The sequence below is a fragment of the Aulonocara sp. 'chitande type north' Nkhata Bay genome, linkage group LG11 (assembly GCF_057382095.1).
Source record: "Aulonocara sp. 'chitande type north' Nkhata Bay isolate Kocher_YH1m ecotype deep benthic linkage group LG11, A_spYH_male_GT1.1, whole genome shotgun sequence".
NCBI classification, from domain to species: domain Eukaryota; kingdom Metazoa; phylum Chordata; class Actinopteri; order Cichliformes; family Cichlidae; genus Aulonocara; species Aulonocara sp. 'chitande type north' Nkhata Bay.
The window spans coordinates 15,925,900-15,948,711 of NC_141354.1; the positions used below are offsets into that span (position 1 = coordinate 15,925,900).

General features: G+C 40.2%; 3 protein-coding genes across 3 annotated transcripts; all 3 read left to right on the plus strand.

The window, feature by feature from the left end:
- The first annotated feature begins 680 nt into the window (after positions 1–680).
- Positions 681–2,500, plus strand: LOC147318705 (C-C chemokine receptor type 2-like). Its single transcript, XM_086309900.1, has 2 exons — positions 681–800; positions 1,014–2,500. The coding sequence occupies exons 1-2, from the start codon at positions 725–727 to the stop codon at positions 1,910–1,912; spliced, it is 975 nt and encodes a 324-aa protein (XP_086166026.1). The 5' UTR covers positions 681–724; the 3' UTR covers positions 1,913–2,500.
- A 5,101-nt stretch (positions 2,501–7,601) lies between these two features.
- Positions 7,602–9,834, plus strand: LOC147318706 (C-C chemokine receptor type 2-like). The gene is made up of 3 exons (XM_086310160.1): positions 7,602–7,608; positions 8,560–8,724; positions 8,936–9,834. The coding sequence occupies exons 1-3, from the start codon at positions 7,602–7,604 to the stop codon at positions 9,832–9,834; spliced, it is 1,071 nt and encodes a 356-aa protein (XP_086166286.1).
- Positions 9,835–15,369: 5,535 nt separating this feature from the next.
- On the plus strand, positions 15,370–17,601 carry LOC147318707 (C-C chemokine receptor type 2-like). Its single transcript, XM_086310162.1, has 3 exons — positions 15,370–15,376; positions 16,327–16,491; positions 16,703–17,601. Exons 1-3 carry the CDS (start codon positions 15,370–15,372, stop codon positions 17,599–17,601), a joined length of 1,071 nt encoding a protein of 356 aa, XP_086166288.1.
- Positions 17,602–22,812: the final 5,211 nt, after the last annotated feature.

Genomic DNA, 22,812 nt, shown 5'->3' on the forward strand with positions numbered 1-22,812 from the left:
CTGCTGTTATCTCCAACCATGTATCTGTTACTTTCAGAATAATTCTAATAGTAATTTTGTAAAATCCCAGTAATAGTATAGAAAAATTTCAAATGTGCCAAAAAACACAGCAAAAAACAAGTCTACATGAAAAATCATAATAAGATAGATAAACAAAGTAAATGAAATAGTCTGTCCTAGATTTATAGCTGTATACCATGTAATGAATTTGAATCCTCATAAAACCAGTTTTCAGATTAAATCCTGTTTTTATAAAGTTTTGGCTCAATGATAATGTTCCCAAGGACGGAGTACCAATGAGCACCAATAGGTGGCAAAATCACCCCCACTGTCAACTCCCTGGGGGGCCAAACCAGCAGACGTGAATGGATTATTTGTGGTGCTCATAGCAAAGGAAAACCTCCTTTAAAACAGAAACATGTCATCAGCAATAGGTTGGAAATTCAGGCTGCACTTGATAAGGGTTGAAACGGCATTACGAAACCAAACCTAACACTTTGATGCAATGAGCATTCAAAAATAAATCCAGTTAACCTCTAACGGTAGCATGTGTTTACAGCAGTAAAGAAGTCTTTGATATACTGTTATGCATCTTAACTGTCGTAGCCTGTGCTGAAATTAATATAAAAAATAATAATAGTAAATCTTTCTCTTTCTTTCTGCAGAAGAAAACACCACATACTATGATTACTCTGAGAACAACACAGGCTTTACTCCTACCTACATGGGTGATGTAAAGGACTTTAACAAAGTGTTTCTCACCACTCTCTACAGTTTGGTTTTCATCCTAGGATTCATAGGTAGGTGTGTCCTCTTGTGTGTATGCTGTGGAGATTATGGATTGTTACTACACATTGCACAGACCTCCTTTTCTGGGAATTTCCATTTTGCATACTTTAAAATATGTATGCAGGTGTGTGTATGTGAGACACACAGATGAAACGGGAAAGAGAGAATGTTGTTCAACGTGTAACAGTGTGACATTTACACTTATTGTGTATTTTCTTCCAAAGGTAACGGACTAGTGGTGTGTGTCCTGGTGAAGCATCGCAATCAGTGCAACCTGACAGACATCTGCCTCTTCAACCTGGCTCTCTCTGACCTCCTCTTCGTCTTCATGCTGCCATTCTACTCTCACTATGTCAGGGTTGGCCAGTGGACTTTTGGAGACTTCATGTGCCATTTGATCTCCGGGTCTCACCACATTGGCTTCTTCAGCAGCATCTTCTTCATGGTTGTCATGACGCTGGACCGCTACATGATCATCGTGCACGCTCACAGGGTTGCACGTTATCGCACAAAGAGGGCTTCCATCATTCTGACCGTGCTCGTTTGGATGCTGAGCTTGTTTGTGTCTCTGCCGGATTTTATCTTCAGAAAGACAAAAGAACAGGAATCCCAAGGAGTGCAGTGTGACTATCCCGAGGAGAGCAAAGTCTGGGAGCGTTATGATTTGTTCACCACAAATGTGCTGGGTCTCGTGATTCCCGTGCTGGTGATGGCAGGTTGCTACTCCAGGATCATCCCCACACTGATGAGCATGAGGACAGCAAAGAGGCACCGCATCGTCAAGCTGATCATCTGTATAGTGGTTGTATTTTTCTTACTCTGGGCTCCATATAACATTTCCCTTTTCCTGGAGTTCTTCCTGGAAAAAGAAATAATCCTCAATGATAAAGTCTTGGATGAAAATATAAGGCTGTCTATAACAGTGACCGAAGCCTTAGCTTACACTCACTGCTGTCTGAATCCCATCATTTATGCTTTTGTGGGAGAGAAGTTTATGAGACGAGCCTTGCAGCTGCTGAAAAAGTTGGTGCCTGGTTACAGCAGAGATCTGACAGACAGCTCATTCAGGAGGAGCTCAGTTATGTCCAGGGGCTCTGAAATCACCTCCTCTTTTAAACTGTAGAAGGTGGAGGGCAGTTGTAAGTATTTTGTCATGAATGTTTCACCCTGTTATTACTGCAGACCGTGCCATGTTCATGTTTGTTTTCTTCATTTGGGAGCATTATTTGACACATACCACAGTGTTCTTCACCTGTGTGGCACCTTCAAAATGTGTCTCTACACTTTTGGACCTTTTGAATTTACAGCAATCTTTTTTTTCTCCCCTGACGGTTAGATTGTAAATGTACTCAATACTTCTCTCATGCCTTTATTGTGCGTTAGCACTGCCGATATACAGAATCTTAATCACCTTCGACTCTAATGCTCTTCCTTCTTCTGCTCAGGTTAAATTAAACCTGCTGGTCTGTTAAACCGTACCTGCTGTTTTATAGCAACCTGTAACAGTTTGCTTACTTCTTCAGACATCTTTTATGAGCCTTACATGTTTGCAGAAACACACCAAAAAGAGCATAAAACTCTTTCAGATCTCGATTGTACAAAATGTGCACACTGTCTTACTGTTATTCACATTTCTACCTACTTCCACATTGTTTTCTAATGTTCAGCCTTTTATAGTTGTTTTGTTTGTTGTATTATGTTATGGTTCCTTGTATTTGTCGCTATTTGCCAGTGGAGTTGACTCCTATCCTGATTTTGTATTATCGCTTTGTTAAGACAATAAATGATACAGCAGGTCCTCCGCTTACATTAGATGAAGGTCATGAAGTGCATTGTTCATTCGGAGAAGAATATTTGCAGTGAACATATTCTTTTATTTCTCACTGTTACTGCAATGACAAATTCTGTACACAGTCATGAAAAGAGAGAAGATGTCTCAGATTAGTTTTACTATGCAGGTAATTCTTCACTATCGTAAAACAGCAGCATGATCTAATACATGGCACCATAATCAATTGTACACATTTCCCCTCTCTTTTTTCTATTTCATATTAATGCTAATGGAAAAAAAACCTTATTTGCATACAATTAAATTAATCTTTCTGATGAGTCTTTCAAAACGAAAAATGAAGAAGTCTTCTTCGCTGCATCAAAAGTTCCTGACTAAATAGTTCAGCAATCTGAACATAATGTTTGTTCCATGTAAGCATAAAAGAAAAGGTGGATTTCATATGTTCATATACAGTATGTTTAAAAAAAGGTTCAAACAATATGAGTGACAGCTTTGCCAAAATAACCAAAGTGTGTCACTGCATCCCCAAATACAAGTTTAAACTGTTCCATGCAAAAACAAAGTTATACATTTACTGCACACATCAATAAACTTGCTCGTTCAACTGCACATGAACACAAATATTTAATCAGCCAATCACATGGCAGCAACTCAGAGCATTTAGACCTGCAGACATGGTCAAGTCAACCTGCTGAAGTTTAAAGCGAGCATCATAATAGGGAAGAAAGTGGATTTCAGTTAAAGTTACAATGAACATGATGTGATTATTTGTGCCAAAGAAGACCACACTGGATGCCATTCTTATCAACAGATCAAGAAACTGAGGCAGCAGTTTGCACTACATAGTTTGGACAACTGAAGACTGGAAAATGCTGTCAGTTCATATTATTCTTGAGTTCTAATGCCATACTTGGATGGCAGGGACATGATGCCAGATGTTAGAATTGGGTATAGACAACATGAAAGGATGGATCGATCCTTCCTTGTATCAACAGTTCATGGTGCTGCTGGTGGTGTAATGGTGTGGGGGATATTTTCATGGAAATGTTTGTGACCCTCAGCACCAACTGAGCATCCTGAGTATTGCTGTTGACTATATGCAACTCTTCATGACTGTTTTAATCTTCTAATTCCTGATTCCAGCAGGAACACCCACCAAGTGTGAGTTCAAATAACCTCACACTATTATATTTACATGACAAGCTCAATGTGCTCAAAAGGCTTCCACAGCCACCACAGCCTAAATCCACCAGACCAGCTTTGGGATGTGGCTGAACTGGAGGTTTGTCTTTATGAATGTGCTGCCACCAAATCTACAGCAACTGCACGATGCTATCACGTCAGCATGGAACCAGAATTTCAATTCAATTCAATTCAATTTTATTTATATAGCACCAAATCACAACAACAGTCACCTCAAGGTGCTTTATATTGTAAGGTAGAAGAGAAAAACAATCATATGACCCCCTATGAACAAGCACTTTGGCGACAGGGCGAAGGAAAAACTCCCTTTTAACAGGAAGAAACCTCCGGCAGAACCAGGCTCAGGGAGGGGCGGGGCCATCTGCTGCGACCGGTTGGGGTGGGAGAAGGAAAACAGGATAAAGACATGCTGTGGAAGAGAGACAGAGATTAAAAACAAGTAAGATTCAATGCAGAGAGGTCTATTCACACATAGTGAGTGAGAAAGGTGACTGGAAAGGAAAAACTCAATGCATCATGGGAATCTCCCAACAGCCTACATCTATTGCAGCATAACTAAGGGAGGATTCAGGGTCACCTGGTCCAGCCCTAACTATATGCTTTAGCAAAAAGGAAAGTTTTAAGCCTAATCTTAAAAGTAGAGATAGTGTCTGTCTCCTGAATCCAAACTGGAAGCTGGTTCCACAGAAGAGGGGCCTGAAAACTGAAGGCTCTCCCTCCCATCCTACTTTTAAATACTCTAGGAACAACAAGTAGGCCTGCAGAGCGAGAGCGAAGTGGTCTAATAGGGTGATATGGTACTACAATGTCATTAAGATAAGATGGGGCCTGATTATTTAAGACCTTGTATGTGAGGAGCAGGATTTTGAATTCAATTCTGGATTTAACAGGAAGCCAATGAAGGGAAGCCAAAACAGGAGAAATATGCTCTCTCTTTCTAGTCCCTGTCAGGACTCTTGCTGCAGCATTTTGGATTAGCTGAAGGCTTTTCAGTGAGTTTTTAGCACATCCTGATAATAATGAATTACAGTAGTCCAGCCTAAAAGTAATAAATGCATGAACTAGTTTTTCAGCGTCACTCTGAGACAGGATATTTCTAACTTTAAAGATGTTGCGCAAATGTAAGAAAGCAGTCCTACATATTTGTTTAATATGTGCGTTGAAGGACATCCCTGGTCAAAAATGACTCCAAGGTTCCTCACAGTGTTACTGGAGGCCAAAGTAATGCCATCCAATCTGGTTAGATACCATATGTCTAAGATTTTCAGGGCCGAGTACAATAACCTCAGTTTGATCTGAATTAAGAAGCAGAAAGTTAGCGGCCATCCAGGTCTTTATGTCTTTAAGACATTTCTGCAGTTTAACTAATTGGTGTGTGTCATCTGGCTTCATGGACAGATAAAGCTGAGTGTCATCAGCATAGCAGTGAAAATTTATGCTACGTCTTCTGATGATACTGCCTAAGGGAAGCATGTATAATGTAAACAGAATTGGTCCCAGCACTGAACCCTGTGGAACTCCATAATTAACCTCAGTGTGTGAAGAAGACTCTCCATTTACATGAACAAACTGGAGTCTATTAGATAGATATGATACAAACCACTGCAGCACAGTACCTGTAATACCTACAGCATGTTCTAATCGCTCTAATAGGATATTATGGTCAACAGTATCGAATGCTGCACTGAGGTCTAGCAGGACAAGCACAGAGATGAGTCCACTGTCAGAGGCCATAAGAAGATCATTTGTAACCTTCACTAAAGCTGTTTCTGTGCTGTGATGAGCTCTGAAACCTGACTGAAACTCTTCAAATAAACCATTCCTCTGCAGATGATCTGTTAGCTGTTTGACAACTACTCTTTCAAGGATTTTTGATATGAAAGGAAGGTTGGAGATTGGCCTATAATTAGCTAAGACTGCTGGGTCTAGAGATGCTTTTTGAGTAAAGGTTTAACTACAGCCAGCTAGAAGGCCTGTGGTACATAGCCGATTATTGGAGATAGGTTGATCATATCTAAGATTGAAGCATTAATTAATGGCAGGACTTCTTTGAGCGGTTTTGTAGGAATGGGGTCTAAAAGACACGTTGATGGTTTGGAGGAAGTAATTATTGAAGTTAACTCAGAAAGATCAACTGGAGAAAAAGAGTCTAAATGAACATCAGTGGTACTAAGAGTAGCTGTAGATAATATTACATCTGTGAGATAGTTATGGGTAATTTTTTCTCTAATGATTAAATTTTTATTTGTGAAGAAGTTCAAGAAGTTATTACTAGTTAACATTAAAGGGATGGTGGCTCAACAGTGCTCTGACTTTTTGTCAGCCTGGCTACAGAGCTGAAGAGAAACCTGGGGTTGTTCTTATTTTCTTCAATCAGTAATGAATAGTAAGATGTTCTGGCTTTGCGGAGGGCTCGCTTGTAAAGCAACAAACTATTTCTCCAGGCTAAATGATGATCTTCAGCATTTCCTCGCCAACGTACGAGTTATCTGCTTTAGGCTACGTGTTTGTAGTCATGGAGTGAAGTACTTCTCATTTGAGGCCTTAGTTTTCATAGGAGCTACAGTATCCAGGGTCGTACTTAGTGAGGAGGCAAAGTTATTAACAAGATAATCAACCTCTGTTGGAGTAGCGTTCAGATAGCTGCTCTGCTCTGTGTTGGTACAGGGCATTGAAGATGATAACAGTGGGTGGATTATATTCTTAAACTTAATTACAGCATTTTCAGAAAGACATCTATTGTGATTAGATCTACTCTCCACTGCTGTGTAATCAATTATTGCAAATGTAAATGTTATCAGGAAATCATCAGACAGGAGACGGTTTTCAGGAAACACTGTTAAATGTTCAGTTTCTATGCCGTATGTTAAAATAAGATCTAGAGTGTGATTAAAGTGGTGGGTGGGTTCTTTTACATTTTGAGAGAAGCCAGTTGAGTCTAATAACAGATTAAATGCCACGTTGAGGCTGTCATTTTTAGCATCTACATGGATGTTAAAATCACCCACAATAATTATTTTATCTGAGCTGAGCACTAAACCAGATAAAAAAAAAGTCCAAGAAATCAGACAGAAACTCTGTGTTAGGTCCAGCTGGACGATAGATGATAACAAATAAGACAGTTGGGGTTGAGTTTGACAAGGCTAAGCATCAGGCTTTCAAATGAATTAAAAGTCTGTCTTGGTCTTTCGTTAATTAAGAGGCTGGTGTGAAAACTTGCTGCCACACCGCCCGCGCGGCCTGTGGTTCGAGATTTCTGGTAGTTAGAGTGACTCGGGGGTGTTGATTCATTTAAACTAACATAATCATACTGGATCTCTAAGTAATGTTTGCAGCACCTGTTGCAGGTAAAAGTTGGTCCAACACAGTAAGGCATAGCAACTAAAGACTCCTGTAAGTGCACAGAGTATGATATTGAACAGTGGTGTACATTAATGAGTCCACGAAGAAAAACAAATAAAAAATAGTATCAGTAACAATATTAATAATAATAAACCTTCTGTCACTTTAAGAGATAACGTGCAGTCATTTTCTGAAGGTGTGAATTTGTGTCACCATTTGCTGTGTTGTGCTTTGAACCATTTTCTGGCAGTCTAGATTTAGGGCAGACTCCTGATAAAGATCAGATTTGGGGACGTACAGGAAGCAACATCTTTCTTCCCCTTTTAGGTTCTCATCAATAGGGGACTGCAGAACTTTTGATAGTTAGTTCATTTCTGCACATCTAAAGGGATCACATCAGTAAACGGGGAAAGGGAGCCTTGAAGTGTAATTCCTGACTGGACCTGGTTGGATGAGCCATCACTGAGATATCACAATGTCAGGTAATTATCTTTCAACAGTAATCCAGAATTGAGACTATTTAAAGTGTCATTTTTTTACAGAGTTCTTGGGAATTTACTTGGGTTATAAAGTGTAGTGTTCAAAGCTGCACGCATTGTCACAGAGATCTAAAACCAAATGCTGTGACTGAAACTATGTCAAAGCTACTTCATGATTTCTAATTTCATCTTTAATCTAGAGATCTTATTTTTACTGTTGTTTTTTATTAGTAGATGAAAACATATAAAAGTTATTCACTGCCACAATGCCTTAATATGACGTTTACAGCTGCTGTTATCTCCAACCATGTATCTGTTACTTTCAGAATAATTCTAATAGTAATTTTGTAAAATCCCAGTAATAGTATAGAAAAATTTCAAATGTGCCAAAAAACACAGCAAAAAACAAGTCTACATGAAAAATCATAATAAGATAGATAAACAAAGTAAATGAAATAGTCTGTCCTAGATTTATAGCTGTATACCATGTAATGAATTTGAATCCTCATAAAACCAGTTTTCAGATTAAATCCTGTTTTTATAAAGTTTTGGCTCAATGATAATGTTCCCAAGGACGGAGTACCAATGAGCACCAATAGGTGGCAAAATCACCCCCACTGTCAACTCCCTGGGGGGCCAAACCAGCAGACGTGAATGGATTATTTGTGGTGCTCATAGCAAAGGAAAACCTCCTTTAAAACAGAAACATGTCATCAGCAATAGGTTGGCAATTCAGGCTGCACTTGATAAGGGTTGAAACGGCATTACGAAACCAAACCTAACACTTTGATGCAATGAGCATTCGAAAATAAATCCAGTTAACCTCTAACCGTAGCATGTGTTTAAAGCAGTAAAGAAGTCTTTGATATACTGTTTTGCATCTTATTTGTTGTAGCCTGTGCTGAAATTAATATAAAAAATAATAATAGTAAATCTTTCTCTTTCTTTCTGCAGAAGAAAACACCACATACTATGATTACCTATATTTCTATGAGCTTTCTAACAACAACTCTGAGAACGACACAGGCTTTACTCCTACCTACATGGGTGATGTAAAGGACTTTAACAAAGTGTTTCTCACCACTCTCTACAGTTTGGTTTTCATCCTGGGATTCATAGGTAGGTGTGTCCTCTTGTGTGTATGCTGTGGAGATTATGGATTGTTACTACACATTGCACAGACCTCCTTTTCTGGGAATTTTCAACTTGCTGACTTTTAACTATGTATGCAGGTGTGTGTATGTGAGACACAGATGAAACGGGAAACAGAGAATGTTGTTCAACATGTAACAGTGTGACAGGTACACTTATTGCGTTTTGTCTCCCAAAGGTAACGGACTAGTGGTGTGTGTCCTGGTGAAGCATCGCAATCAGTGCAACCTGACAGACATCTGCCTCTTCAACCTGGCTCTCTCTGACCTCCTCTTCGTCTTCACGCTGCCATTCTTCTCTCACTATGCCAGGGTTGGCCAGTGGACTTTTGGAGACTTCATGTGCCATTTGATCTCCGGGTCTCACCACATTGGCTTCTTCAGCAGCATCTTCTTCATGGTTGTCATGACGCTGGACCGCTACATGATCATCGTGCACGCTCACAGGGTTGCACGTTATCGCACAAAGAGGGCAGCCATCATTCTGACCGTGCTCGTTTGGATGCTGAGCTTGTTTGTCTCTCTGCCGGATTTTATCTTCAGAAAGGCAAAAGAACAGGAATCCCAAGGAGTGCAGTGTGACTATCCCGAGGAGAGCAAAGTCTGGGAGCGTTATGATTTGTTCACCACAAATGTGCTGGGTCTCGTGATTCCCGTGCTGGTGATGGCAGGTTGCTACTCCAGGATCATCCCCACACTGATGAGCATGAGGACAGCAAAGAGGCACCGCATCGTCAAGCTGATCATCTGTATAGTGGTTGTATTTTTCTTACTCTGGGCCCCGTATAACATTTCCCTTTTCCTGGAGTTCCTCCTGGACAAAGAAATAATCCCTGATGATCAAACCTGGTACAAAAATGTAAAGCTGTCAATAAAAGTGACCGAAGCCTTAGCTTACACTCACTGCTGTCTGAATCCCATCATATATGCTTTTGTGGGAGAGAAGTTTATGAGACGAGCCTTGCAGCTGCTGAAAAAGTTGATGCCTGGTTACAGCAGAGATCTGACAGACAGCTCATTCAGGAGGAGCTCAGTTATGTCCAGGGGCTCTGAAATCACCTCCTCTTTTAAACTGTAGAAGGTGGAGGGCAGTTGTAAGTATTTTGTCGCGGACCGTGCCATGGACAAGTGAACTGAATCATTTCTTTAACAGGTTTGATTCATCCAGGATGCAGTATCCAACATGGGTTGCAGTCTCACCCAGAATCTTAATCACCTTCGACTCTAATGCTCTTCCTTCTTCTGCTCAGGTTAAATTAAACCTGCTGGTCTGTTAAACCGTACCTGCTGTTTTATAGCAACCTGTAACAGTTTGCTTACTTCTTCAGACATCTTTTATGAGCCTTACATGTTTGCAGAAACACACCAAAAAGAGCATAAAACTCTTTCAGATCTCGATTGTACAAAATGTGCACACTGTCTTACTGTTATTCACATTTCTACCTACTTCCACATTGTTTTCTAATGTTCAGCCTTTTATAGTTGTTTTGTTTGTTGTATTATGTTATGGTTCCTTGTATTTGTCGCTATTTGCCAGTGGAGTTGACTCCTATCCTGATTTTGTATTATCGCTTTGTTAAGACAATAAATGATACAGCAGGTCCTCCGCTTACATTAGATGAAGGTCATGAAGTGCATTGTTCATTCGGAGAAGAATATTTGCAGTGAACATATTCTTTTATTTCTCACTGTTACTGCAATGACAAATTCTGTACACAGTCATGAAAAGAGAGAAGATGTCTCAGATTAGTTTTACTATGCAGGTAATTCTTCACTATCGTAAAACAGCAGCATGATCTAATACATGGCACCATAATCAATTGTACACATTTCCCCTCTCTTTTTTTCTATTTCATATTAATGCTAATGGAAAAAAAACCTTATTTGCATACAATTAAATTAATCTTTCTGATGAGTCTTTCAAAACGAAAAATGAAGAAGTCTTCTTCGCTGCATCAAAAGTTCCTGACTAAATAGTTCAGCAATCTGAACATAATGTTTGTTCCATGTAAGCATAAAAGAAAAGGTGGATTTCATATGTTCATATACAGTATGTTTAAAAAAAGGTTCAAACAATATGAGTGACAGCTTTGCCAAAATAACCAAAGTGTGTCACTGCATCCCCAAATACAAGTTTAAACTGTTCCATGCAAAAACAAAGTTATACATTTACTGCACACATCAATAAACTTGCTCATTCAACTGCACACGAACACAAATATTTAATCAGCCAATCACATGGCAGCAACTCAGAGCATTTAGACCTGCAGACATGGTCAAGTCAACCTGCTGAAGTTTAAAGCGAGCATCATAATAGGGAAGAAAGTGGATTTCAGTTAAAGTTACAATGAACATGATGTGATTATTTGTGCCAAAGAAGACCACACTGGATGCCATTCTTATCAACAGATCAAGAAACTGAGGCAGCAGTTTGCACTACATAGTTTGGACAACTGAAGACTGGAAAATGCTGTCAGTTCATATTATTCTTGAGTTCTGCTGCCATACTTGGATGGCAGGGACATGATGCCAGATGTTAGAATTGGGTATAGACAACATGAAAGGATGGATCGATCCTTCCTTGTATCAACAGTTCATGGTGCTGCTGGTGGTGTAATGGTGTGGGGGATATTTTCATGGAAATGTTTGTGACCCTCAGCACCAACTGAGCATCCTGAGTATTGCTGTTGACTATATGCAACTCTTCATGACTGTTTTAATCTTCTAATTCCTGATTCCAGCAGGAACACCCACCAAGTGTGAGTTCAAATAACCTCACACTATTATATTTACATGACAAGCTCAATGTGCTCAAAAGGCTTCCACAGCCACCACAGCCTAAATCCACCAGACCAGCTTTGGGATGTGGCTGAACTGGAGGTTTGTCTTTATGAATGTGCTGCCACCAAATCTACAGCAACTGCACGATGCTATCACGTCAGCATGGAACCAGAATTTCAATTCAATTCAGTTCAATTTTATTTATATAGCACCAAATCACAACAACAGTCACCTCAAGGTGCTTTATATTGTAAGGTAGAAGAGAAAAACAATCATATGACCCCCTATGAACAAGCACTTTGGCGACAGGGCGAAGGAAAAACTCCCTTTTAACAGGAAGAAACCTCCGGCAGAACCAGGCTCAGGGAGGGGCGGGGCCATCTGCTGCGACCGGTTGGGGTGGGAGAAGGAAAACAGGATAAAGACATGCTGTGGAAGAGAGACAGAGATTAAAAACAAGTAAGATTCAATGCAGAGAGGTCTATTCACACATAGTGAGTGAGAAAGGTGACTGGAAAGGAAAAACTCAATGCATCATGGGAATCTCCCAACAGCCTACATCTATTGCAGCATAACTAAGGGAGGATTCAGGGTCACCTGGTCCAGCCCTAACTATATGCTTTAGCAAAAAGGAAAGTTTTAAGCCTAATCTTAAAAGTAGAGATAGTGTCTGTCTCCTGAATCCAAACTGGAAGCTGGTTCCACAGAAGAGGGGCCTGAAAACTGAAGGCTCTCCCTCCCATCCTACTTTTAAATACTCTAGGAACAACAAGTAGGCCTGCAGAGCGAGAGCGAAGTGGTCTAATAGGGTGATATGGTACTACAATGTCATTAAGATAAGATGGGGCCTGATTATTTAAGACCTTGTATGTGAGGAGCAGGATTTTGAATTCAATTCTGGATTTAAAAGGAAGCCAATGAAGGGAAGCCAAAACAGGAGAAATATGCTCTCTCTTTCTAGTCCCTGTCAGGACTCTTGCTGCAGCATTTTGGATTAGCTGAAGGCTTTTCAGTGAGTTTTTAGCACATCCTGATAATAATGAATTACAGTCGTCCAGCCTAAAAGTAATAAATGCATGAACTAGTTTTTCAGCGTCACTCTGAGACAGGATATTTCTAACTTTAAAGATGTTGCGCAAATGTAAGAAAGCAGTCTTACATATTTGTTTAATATGTGCGTTGAAGGACATCCCTGGTCAAAAATGACTCCAAGGTTCCTCACAGTGTTACTGGAGGCCAAAGTAATGCCATCCAATCTGGTTAGATACCATATGTCTAAGATTTTCAGGGCCGAGTACAATAACCTCAGTTTGATCTGAATTAAGAAGCAGAAAGTTAGCGGCCATCCAGGTCTTTATGTCTTTAAGACATTTCTGCAGTTTAACTAATTGGTGTGTGTTATCTGGCTTCATGGACAGATAAAGCTGAGTGTCATCAGCATAGCAGTGAAAATTTATGCTATGTCTTCTGATGATACTGCCTAAGGGAAGCATGTATAATGTAAACAGAATTGGTCCCAGCACTGAACCCTGTGGAACTCCATAATTAACCTCAGTGTGTGAAGAAGACTCTCCATTTACATGAACAAACTGGAGTCTATTAGATAGATATGATACAAACCACTGCAGCACAGTACCTGTAATACCTACAGCATGTTCTAATCGCTCTAATAGGATATTATGGTCAACAGTATCGAATGCTGCACTGAGGTCTAGCAGGACAAGCACAGAGATGAGTCCACTGTCAGAGGCCATAAGAAGATCATTTGTAACCTTCACTAAAGCTGTTTCTGTGATGAGCTCTGAAACCTGACTGAAACTCTTCAAATAAACCATTCCTCTGCAGATGATCTGTTAGCTGTTTGACAACTACTCTTTCAAGGATTTTTGATATGAAAGGAAGGTTGGAGATTGGCCTATAATTAGCTAAGACTGCTGGGTCTAGAGATGCTTTTTGAGTAAAGGTTTAACTACAGCCAGCTTGAAGGCCTGTGGTACATAGCCGATTATTGGAGATAGGTTGATCATATCTAAGATTGAAGCATTAATTAATGGCAGGACTTCTTTGAGCGGTTTTGTAGGAATGGGGTCTAAAAGACACGTTGATGGTTTGGAGGAAGTAATTATTGAAGTTAACTCAGAAAGATCAACTGGAGAAAAAGAGTCTAAATGAACATCAGTGGTACTAAGAGTAGCTGTAGATAATATTACATCTGTGAGATAGTTATGGGTAATTTTTTCTCTAATGATTAAATTTTTATTTGTGAAGAAGTTCAAGAAGTTATTACTAGTTAACATTAAAGGGATGGTGGCTCAACAGTGCTCTGACTTTTTGTCAGCCTGGCTACAGTGCTGAAGAGAAACCTGGGGTTGTTCTTATTTTCTTCAATCAGTAATGAATAGTAAGATGTTCTGGCTTTGCGGAGGGCTCGCTTGTAAAGCAACAAACTATTTCTCCAGGCTAAATGATGATCTTCAGCATTTCCTCGCCAACGTACGAGTTATCTGCTTTAGGCTACGTGTTTGTAGTCATGGAGTGAAGTACTTCTCATTTGAGGCCTTAGTTTTCATAGGAGCTACAGTATCCAGGGTCGTACTTAGTGAGGAGGCAAAGTTATTAACAAGATAATCAACCTCTGTTGGAGTAGCGTTCAGATAGCTGCTCTGCTCTGTGTTGGTACAGGGCATTGAAAATGATAACAGTGGGTGGATTATATTCTTAAACTTAATTACAGCATTTTCAGAAAGACATCTTTTGTGATTAGATCTACTCTCCACTGCTGTGTAATCAATTATTGCAAATGTAAATGTTATCAGGAAATCATCAGACAGGAGACGGTTTTCAGGAAACACTGTTAAATGTTCAGTTTCTATGCCGTATGTTAAAATAAGATCTAGAGTGTGATTAAAGTGGTGGGTGGGTTCTTTTACATTTTGAGAGAAGCCAGTTGAGTCTAATAACAGATTAAATGCCACGTTGAGGCTGTCATTTTTAGCATCTACATGGATGTTAAAATCACCCACAATAATTATTTTATCTGAGCTGAGCACTAAACCAGATAAAAAAAAAGTCCAAGAAATCAGACAGAAACTCTGTGTTAGGTCCAGCTGGACGATAGATGATAACAAATAAGACAGTTGGGGTTGAGTTTGACAAGGCTAAGCATCAGGCTTTCAAATGAATTAAAAGTCTGTCTTGGTCTTTCGTTAATTAAGAGGCTGGTGTGAAAACTTGCTGCCACACCGCCCGCGCGGCCTGTGGTTCGAGATTTCTGGTAGTTAGAGTGACTCGGGGGTGTTGATTCATTTAAACTAACATAATCATACTGGATCTCTAAGTAATGTTTGCAGCACCTGTTGCAGGTAAAAGTTGGTCCAACACAGTAAGGCATAGCAACTAAAGACTCCTGTAAGTGCACAGAGTATGATATTGAACAGTGGTGTACATTAATGAGTCCACGAAGAAAAACAAATAAAAAATAGTATCAGTAACAATATTAATAATAATAAACCTTCTGTCACTTTAAGAGATAACGTGCAGTCATTTTCTGAAGGTGTGAATTTGTGTCACCATTTGCTGTGTTGTGCTTTGAACCATTTTCTGGCAGTCTAGATTTAGGGCAGACTCCTGATAAAGATCAGATTTGGGGACGTACAGGAAGCAACATCTTTCTTCCCCTTTTAGGTTCTCATCAATAGGGGACTGCAGAACTTTTGATAGTTAGTTCATTTCTGCACATCTAAAGGGATCACATCAGTAAACGGGGAAAGGGAGCCTTGAAGTGTAATTCTTGACTGGACCTGGTTGGATGAGCCATCACTGAGATATCACAATGTCAGGTAATTATCTTTCAACAGTAATCCAGAATTGAGACTATTTAAAGTGTCATTTTTTTACAGAGTTCTTGGGAATTTACTTGGGTTATAAAGTGTAGTGTTCAAAGCTGCACGCATTGTCACAGAGATCTAAAACCAAATGCTGTGACTGAAACTATGTCAAAGCTACTTCATGATTTCTAATTTCATCTTTAATCTAGAGATCTTATTTTTACTGTTGTTTTTTATTAGTAGATGAAAACATATAAAAGTTATTCACTGCCACAATGCCTTAATATGACGTTTACAGCTGCTGTTATCTCCAACCATGTATCTGTTACTTTCAGAATAATTCTAATAGTAATTTTGTAAAATCCCAGTAATAGTATAGAAAAATTTCAAATGTGCCAAAAAACACAGCAAAAAACAAGTCTACATGAAAAATCATAATAAGATAGATAAACAAAGTAAATGAAATAGTCTGTCCTAGATTTATAGCTGTATACCATGTAATGAATTTGAATCCTCATAAAACCAGTTTTCAGATTAAATCCTGTTTTTATAAAGTTTTGGCTCAATGATAATGTTCCCAAGGACGGAGTACCAATGAGCACCAATAGGTTGCAAAATCACCCCCACTGTCAAATGACTGATGGCCAAACCAGCAGACGTGAATGGATTATTTGTGGTGCTCATAGCAAAGGAAAACCTCCTTTAAAACAGAAACATGTCATCAGCAATAGGTTGGAAATTCAGGCTGCACTTGATAAGGGTTGAAACGGCATTACGAAACCAAACCTAACACTTTGATGCAATGAGCATTCAAAAATAAATCCAGTTAACCTCTAACCGTAGCATGTGTTTAAAGCAGTAAAGAAGTCTTTGATATACTGTTTTGCATCTTATTTGTTGTAGCCTGTGCTGAAATAAATATAAAAAATAATAATAGTAAATCTTTCTCTTTCTTTCTGCAGAAGAAAACACCACATACTATGATTACCTATATTTCTATAAGCTTTCTAACAACAACTCTGAGAACGACACAGGCTTTACTCCTACCTACATGGGTGATGTAAAGGACTTTAACAAAGTGTTTCTCACCACTCTCTACAGTTTGGTTTTCATCCTGGGCTTCATAGGTAGGTGTGTCCTCTTGTGTGTATGCTGTGGAGATTATGGATTGTTACTACACATTGCACAGACCTCCTTTTCTGGGAATTTTCAACTTGCTGACTTTTAACTATGTATGCAGGTGTGTGTATGTGAGACACAGATGAAACGGGAAAGAGAGAATGTTGTTCAACATGTAACAGTGTGACAGGTACACTTATTGCGTTTTGTCTCCCAAAGGTAACGGACTAGTGGTGTGTGTCCTGGTGAAGCACCGCAATCAGTGCAACCTGACAGACATCTGCCTCTTCAACCTGGCTCTCTCTGACCTCCTCTTCGTCTTCACGCTGCCATTCTTCTCTCACTATGCCAGGGTTGGCCAGTGGACTTTTGGAGACTTCATGTGCCGTTTGATCTCCGGGTCTCACCACATTGGCTTCTTCAGCAGCATCTTCTTCATGGTTGTCATGACGCTGGACCGCTACATGATCATCGTGCACGCTCACAGGGTTGCACGTTATCGCACAAAGAGGGCTTCCATCATTCTGACCGTGCTCGTTTGGATGCTGAGCTTGTTTGTGTCTCTGCCGGATTTTATCTTCAGAAAGGCAAAAGAACAGGAATCCCAAGGAGTGCAGTGTGACTATCCCGAGGAGAGCAAAGTCTGGGAGCGTTATGATTTGTTCACCACAAATGTGCTGGGTCTCGTGATTCCCGTGCTGGTGATGGCAGGTTGCTACTCCAGGATCATCCCCACACTGATGAGCATGAGGACAGCAAAGAGGCACCGCATCGTCAAGCTGATCATCTGTATAGTGGTTGTATTTTTCTTACTCTGGGCCCCGTATAACATTTCCCTTTTCCTGGAGTTCCTCCTGGACAAAGAAATAATCCCTGATGATCAAACCTGGTACAAAAATGTAAAGCTGTCAATAAAAGTGACCGAAGCCTTAGCTTACACTCACTGCTGTCTGAATCCCATCATATATGCTTTTGTGGGAGAGAAGTTTATGAGACGAGCCTTGCAGCTGCTGAAAAAGTTGATGCCTGGTTACAGCAGAGATCTGACAGACAGCTCATTCAGGAGGAGCTCAGTTATGTCCAGGGGCTCTGAAATCACCTCCTCCTTTAAACTGTAGAAGGTGGAGGGCAGTTGTAAGTATTTTGTCGCGGACCGTGCCATGGACAAGTGAACTGAATCATTTCTTTAACAGGTTTGATTCATCCAGGATGCAGTATCCAACATGGGTTGCAGTCTCACCCAGAATCTTAATCACCTTCGACTCTAATGCTCTTCCTTCTTCTGCTCAGGTTAAATTAAACCTGCTTGTCTGATAAACCGTACCTGCTGTTTTATAGCAACCTTTAACAGTTTGCTTACTTCTTCAGACATCTTTTATGAGCCTTACATGTTTGCAGAAACACACCAAAAGAGCATAAAACTATTTTAGATCTTGATGTGCACACTGTCTTACTGTTATTCACATTTCTACCTACTTCCACACTGTTTTTTAATGTTCAGCCTTTTATATGTGTGTGTGTGTGTGTGTGTACATATACATATAGATATAGATATAGATATATATATAGAGAGAGATATATTTTGTTGTATTATGTTATGGTTCCTTGTATTTGTCGCTACTTGCCAGTGGAGTTGACTCCTATCCTGATTTTGTATTATCGCTTTGTTAAGACAATAAATGATACAGCAGGTCCTCTGCTTACATTAGATGAAGGTCATGAAGTGCATTGTTCATTCGGAGAAGAATATTTGCAGTGAACATATTCTTTTATTTCTCACTGTTACTGCAATGACAAATTCTGTACACAGTCATGAAAAGAGAGAAGATGTCTCAGATTAGTTTTACTATGCAGGTAATTCTTCACTATCGTAAAACAGCAGCATGATCTAATACATGGCACCATAAGTGGTGCAAAGACCTACAATAAAGATGCCATCAATTGTAAACATATTCAAGTAAAATGAAGGTCTGAAGTTCCTGATAAGCTGTACTGAATATACAGTCAGTTTATTCAAGAAGTATATGTGAAAGAACAAAAAATAAACTCTTCATTTGCAAATATTTTCGCCTCTCTTTTTTCTATTTCATATCAATGCTAATGGGAAAAAAAACTACACCACCTCCTTGGCGTGGGGAATGTGAGTTTCAGGACAAACAAGAAAAAGCCCATTATTTGCATACATTTTAAAAAGGAAAAAGGACATGATGGGTCTTTCAAACAAAAAAGTGGAAAAGTCTTTGACGCTGCATCAAAAACTACCTGACTAAAAAGTTCAGCAATCTGAACACAATGTTTGTTCCATGTAAGCATCAAAGAAAAGGGGGATTTCATATTTTCAAAAGATAAGATGAGATAACCTTTATTAGTCTCACACGTGGGAAATTTGTTGTGTCTCAGCAGAAAGTGGACAGTGCAAAGCTACAGGAGAAAAAAAAACCCCACTGCAATAGGATAAGATAAGATAATAAGAATTGGGGGGGGGGGTCTCTATCTATCTAATCTTCCATTAAAATGGGCCCAGTGTCTCATGTGTGTAGGTGTGATACAGCATAAGGCCCACTTGTAGTGCACATGTCACAAGTAACGCGTTACTGTAATCTGATTTTTTCAAGTAACGAGTAAAGTAAGGGATTACTATTGCAAAATCGGTAATTAGATTACCGTTACTTTCCCGTAGGAACGCTGCGTTACTGCGTTACTAAAACCGTGAGTTTTTTGCGAGAATGTCTCATGACAGTGACGTAACCAAGTGCGACGTTCGTGACAACAGCTGTGGATAATATATCGAGTGCGGGAGAGAGTATGAGTGTGCAGCGTTTAAAGCGTGGAAATTCACAGAGAAACTCGCGGATTCTTCCACTGACCGCTGCAGCACACCTGCACCAGGGTAAACCTCCACCCACCCTACTCCTGCTTTACAGGTGAAAACAGAGCAACAGGACCGCTGAGTCTTTGATTTTATTTATTTCCTGCTGTGTTTTACTTGCATCTATTTGAAAGAGTGAGTGTAAACACAAAAAAATATTTTATTTTATGTGCTGGAATGTGCAGAAAATAGGTTTAAATATTAAACAAATTTCTTCCAGTCAGAGAATGTTGCATATAATTAAATTTTTGCTTCATGCATAAAGTTAAAAGGTTAAAACTAATAAAACAAGTTAAAAAAAAGAGACTTTTCCATTTGATTACATTTTGTATGATGGATTATGCAGAAAAAGTAGAATTGGGCTGAAAGATCTATCACTTTATTACCTATTCAGGTTGTAAATCGTGTTTTTAAAAAGTAACTAAGAAACTAAGTAATTAATTACTTTTGAAAATGAGTAATCAGTAAAGTAACGGGATTACTTTTTTGGGGAAGTAATCAGTAATTAGTTACTGATTACTTTTTTCAAGTAACTTGACCAGCACTGCCTGCCACTGAAGGAGGTGTTCAGTGCTGTCTGTCAGGAGTTGCTGAGTGGATGTGGAGAAGAGGACTCAAACACAGAACTCACGGTGAGGATTCAGGGTGTTTATTGTGAGGGACGAATGACGAAAACAGGAGATGGCTGACTGACTGAATAACTGGACTGAATGAATGGCTGACTGATCTGAACTGAAAGGCAAACATGTGGCATAGATAGCAGTGACAACATCACATGAACATCACATGAACATCAATGACGCGACCAAGACCAGGAGAGAACTGAGGACTTAAATACACTGGCTGAATAATGACTGATAGGTGACAGGTGAGTGAGCAGCTGAACATAATTGAACTAAAGATTCATGGAATAAGAACTGGAACATAATGCACACAGAGTAACGCTAACACAAAACAGGAAGTGGAACATACAGAGGATAAACAGATGAACAGAAAATACTGGGTCAATGACTGGGTCAACTGTCAGGGTCTCCTGCATGGGATGGGGGATGTTGTCCACAGCTTAGCTACCATTCTCCTGTCATTCAGCACCTTCACAGGGTCCAGAGAGCATCCTAGAACACAGCTGGCCCTCCTGATCAGCCTGTTCAGTCTCTTCCTGTCCCCAGCAGAGATGCTGCCGCCCCAGTAGATCACACCGTAAAAGAGGCCACCCACCACAGAGTCATAGGCCATGTCCACAATAATACATTTTTGTTTGAAAACACATCTTTTTCTCTCCGTTTTGGCCTTCTGTCCACACTGAGACAGCGATTTTTGTCAAGGAAAACAGAGCTTTTTGAAAATGCTCTCCAAAGCGGATACATTTGAAAGTGGATACATTTCGCTGCATAGTGTAGACTGCGTAAACGGAGACTTTTCAAAACGATGACGCATTTTATTCATATGATGCAGTCATGTGACCAGTTATACTAAGATAGCGGAGGGCATTATACAGCAGTTGTATAGCTTTTCTTCAAATTCTTTAATTCTCAACCCTTTTGCAACTTTGTACTTTTATGTTACTTGCAGCAACAACTCCACCTCATTGTCAGTCCATTTAAAAAACACGGTGCTTTTCTACAACATTTTGCTGCGAGGTTTCAAATTATAGCCAGAAAGTAAATACGGGGCAGACAGGGCAGTCTTATGTTTCACCCATGTGCAATACAGGAACACAGTAGTTTCGATTGTTTCAGTGTGGATGAACAACTGTTTGGAAACGCTCGAAAACAATAGAAAATGCCGTTATTTAATTTTATCCGGGCTAGTGTAGACGTAGCCATAGAAGGTCTTCAGGAGTTGACCCTTCACTCTGAAAGACCTGAATCTCCACAGCAGGTACAGCCTGTTCTGCCATTTCGTGTTGAGGGCATCTGAATTACGAGTCCAGTCCAGTTTATTGTTCAGATAAACACCAAGGTACCTGTAGCTATCCACAGCCTCAATATCCATACCTTGAATGTTAAGTGGTTGCAGTGGAGGATGTTTGTGCCTGCGGAAGTCTACCACCAGCTCCTTGGTTTTACTGGTGTTGATCTGGAGGTAGTTCTGCTGGCACTAGTCCACAAAGACTTGGGTCAGTTCTCTGTACTGCCTGTCATCCCCATCAATGTTGAGGGCGACAATTGCAGAGTCATCAGAGAACTTCTGAAGGAAGCACTGGGTGGAGTTGTGGGAGAAGTCTGCAGTGTAGATGGTGAAAAGCAACGGAGCCTGAACCGTTCCCTGTGGGGGCCCCGTACTGCAGACAACCCTGTCCGACACACAGCCCTGAATTCTTGCGTACTGTGGTCGGTCGGTGAGGTAGTCCAGTATCCATGATGTGAGGTCATGGTCCACTCCTAAGTTCTCCAGCTTGTCCTTCAGGACCGTGGGAAGAATGGTGTTGAAGGCATTGGAGAAATCAAAGAGTATGATTCTCACAATGCTCCCACTGGTCCACAAGTGAGAGAGGGAACGATGTAGGAGGTGATTGACGGCATCATCCACTCCAATGCCAGGTTGGTAGGCAAACTGAAGTGGGTCCAGTGATGATCTCACCAGGGTCCGAAGCTGAGCCAGCACCAGCCGCTCCAGGGTCTTCATCAGGTGGGGAGTCAGAGCCACTGGCCTGTAGCTGTTGAGAGCATTTAGACCTGCACACATGGTCATGTCAACCTGCTGAAGTTCAAAGTGAGCATCATAATGGGGAAGAAATTCAGTTTAATTTCTGTTTACCATAACGTGGTTGTTTGTGCAGAGGGGCTGTTCTGAATGTTTCAGGAACTACTGCACTATCTATTCAACCATCTTTAGTGTTTACAGAGAATAGTCCAAAATAGAAACGATATCCAGTGAGTTGCAGTTCTCTGGTTGAAAATGTCTTGTTGATGGAGAAGACCCAGACTTCTGACACAGACAGCTGGCACGAATGCACCAGTACCTCAAATAACAACTCGGTATGACCAAAGTATGCAGAAGAGCATCTCTGAATGCACAACTCTTCAAATCTTGCAGTAGATGTGCTACAGCAACAGAAGACCACATTGGATGCAACGCTGTCAGATAAGAGTATGGGTAATGGCTTATTTGAAGAGTTTCAGTCAGGTTTCAGAGCTCATCACAGCACAGAAACAGCTTTAGTGAAAGTTACAAATGATCTTCTTATGGCCTCTGACAGTGGACTCATCTCTGTGCTTGTCCTGCTAGACCTCAGTGCAGCATTCGATACTGTTGACCATAATGTTGTATTAGAGCGATTAGAACATGCTGTAGGTATTACAGGTACTGCACTGCAGTGGTTTGTATCATATCTATCTAATAGACTCCAATTTTTTCATGTAAATGGAGAGTCCTCTTCACACACTGAGGTTAATTATGGAGTTCCACAGGGTTCAGTGCTAGGACCAATTCTGTTTACATTATACATGCTTCCCTT

Excerpts from the sequence above, each read along its gene's own strand:
- LOC147318705 (XM_086309900.1), top strand. The coding sequence starts at position 725 with ATGGGTGATGTAAAGGACTTTAACAAAGTGTTTCTCACCACTCTCTAC. Across the intron at positions 801-1,013 it reads TTTCATCCTAGGATTCATAG|GTAACGGACTAGTGGTGTGT; the intron begins GTAGGTGTGTCC and ends TTTCTTCCAAAG.
- LOC147318706 (XM_086310160.1), top strand. Across the intron at positions 8,725-8,935 it reads TTTCATCCTGGGATTCATAG|GTAACGGACTAGTGGTGTGT; the intron begins GTAGGTGTGTCC and ends TGTCTCCCAAAG.
- LOC147318707 (XM_086310162.1), top strand. Across the intron at positions 16,492-16,702 it reads TTTCATCCTGGGCTTCATAG|GTAACGGACTAGTGGTGTGT; the intron begins GTAGGTGTGTCC and ends TGTCTCCCAAAG.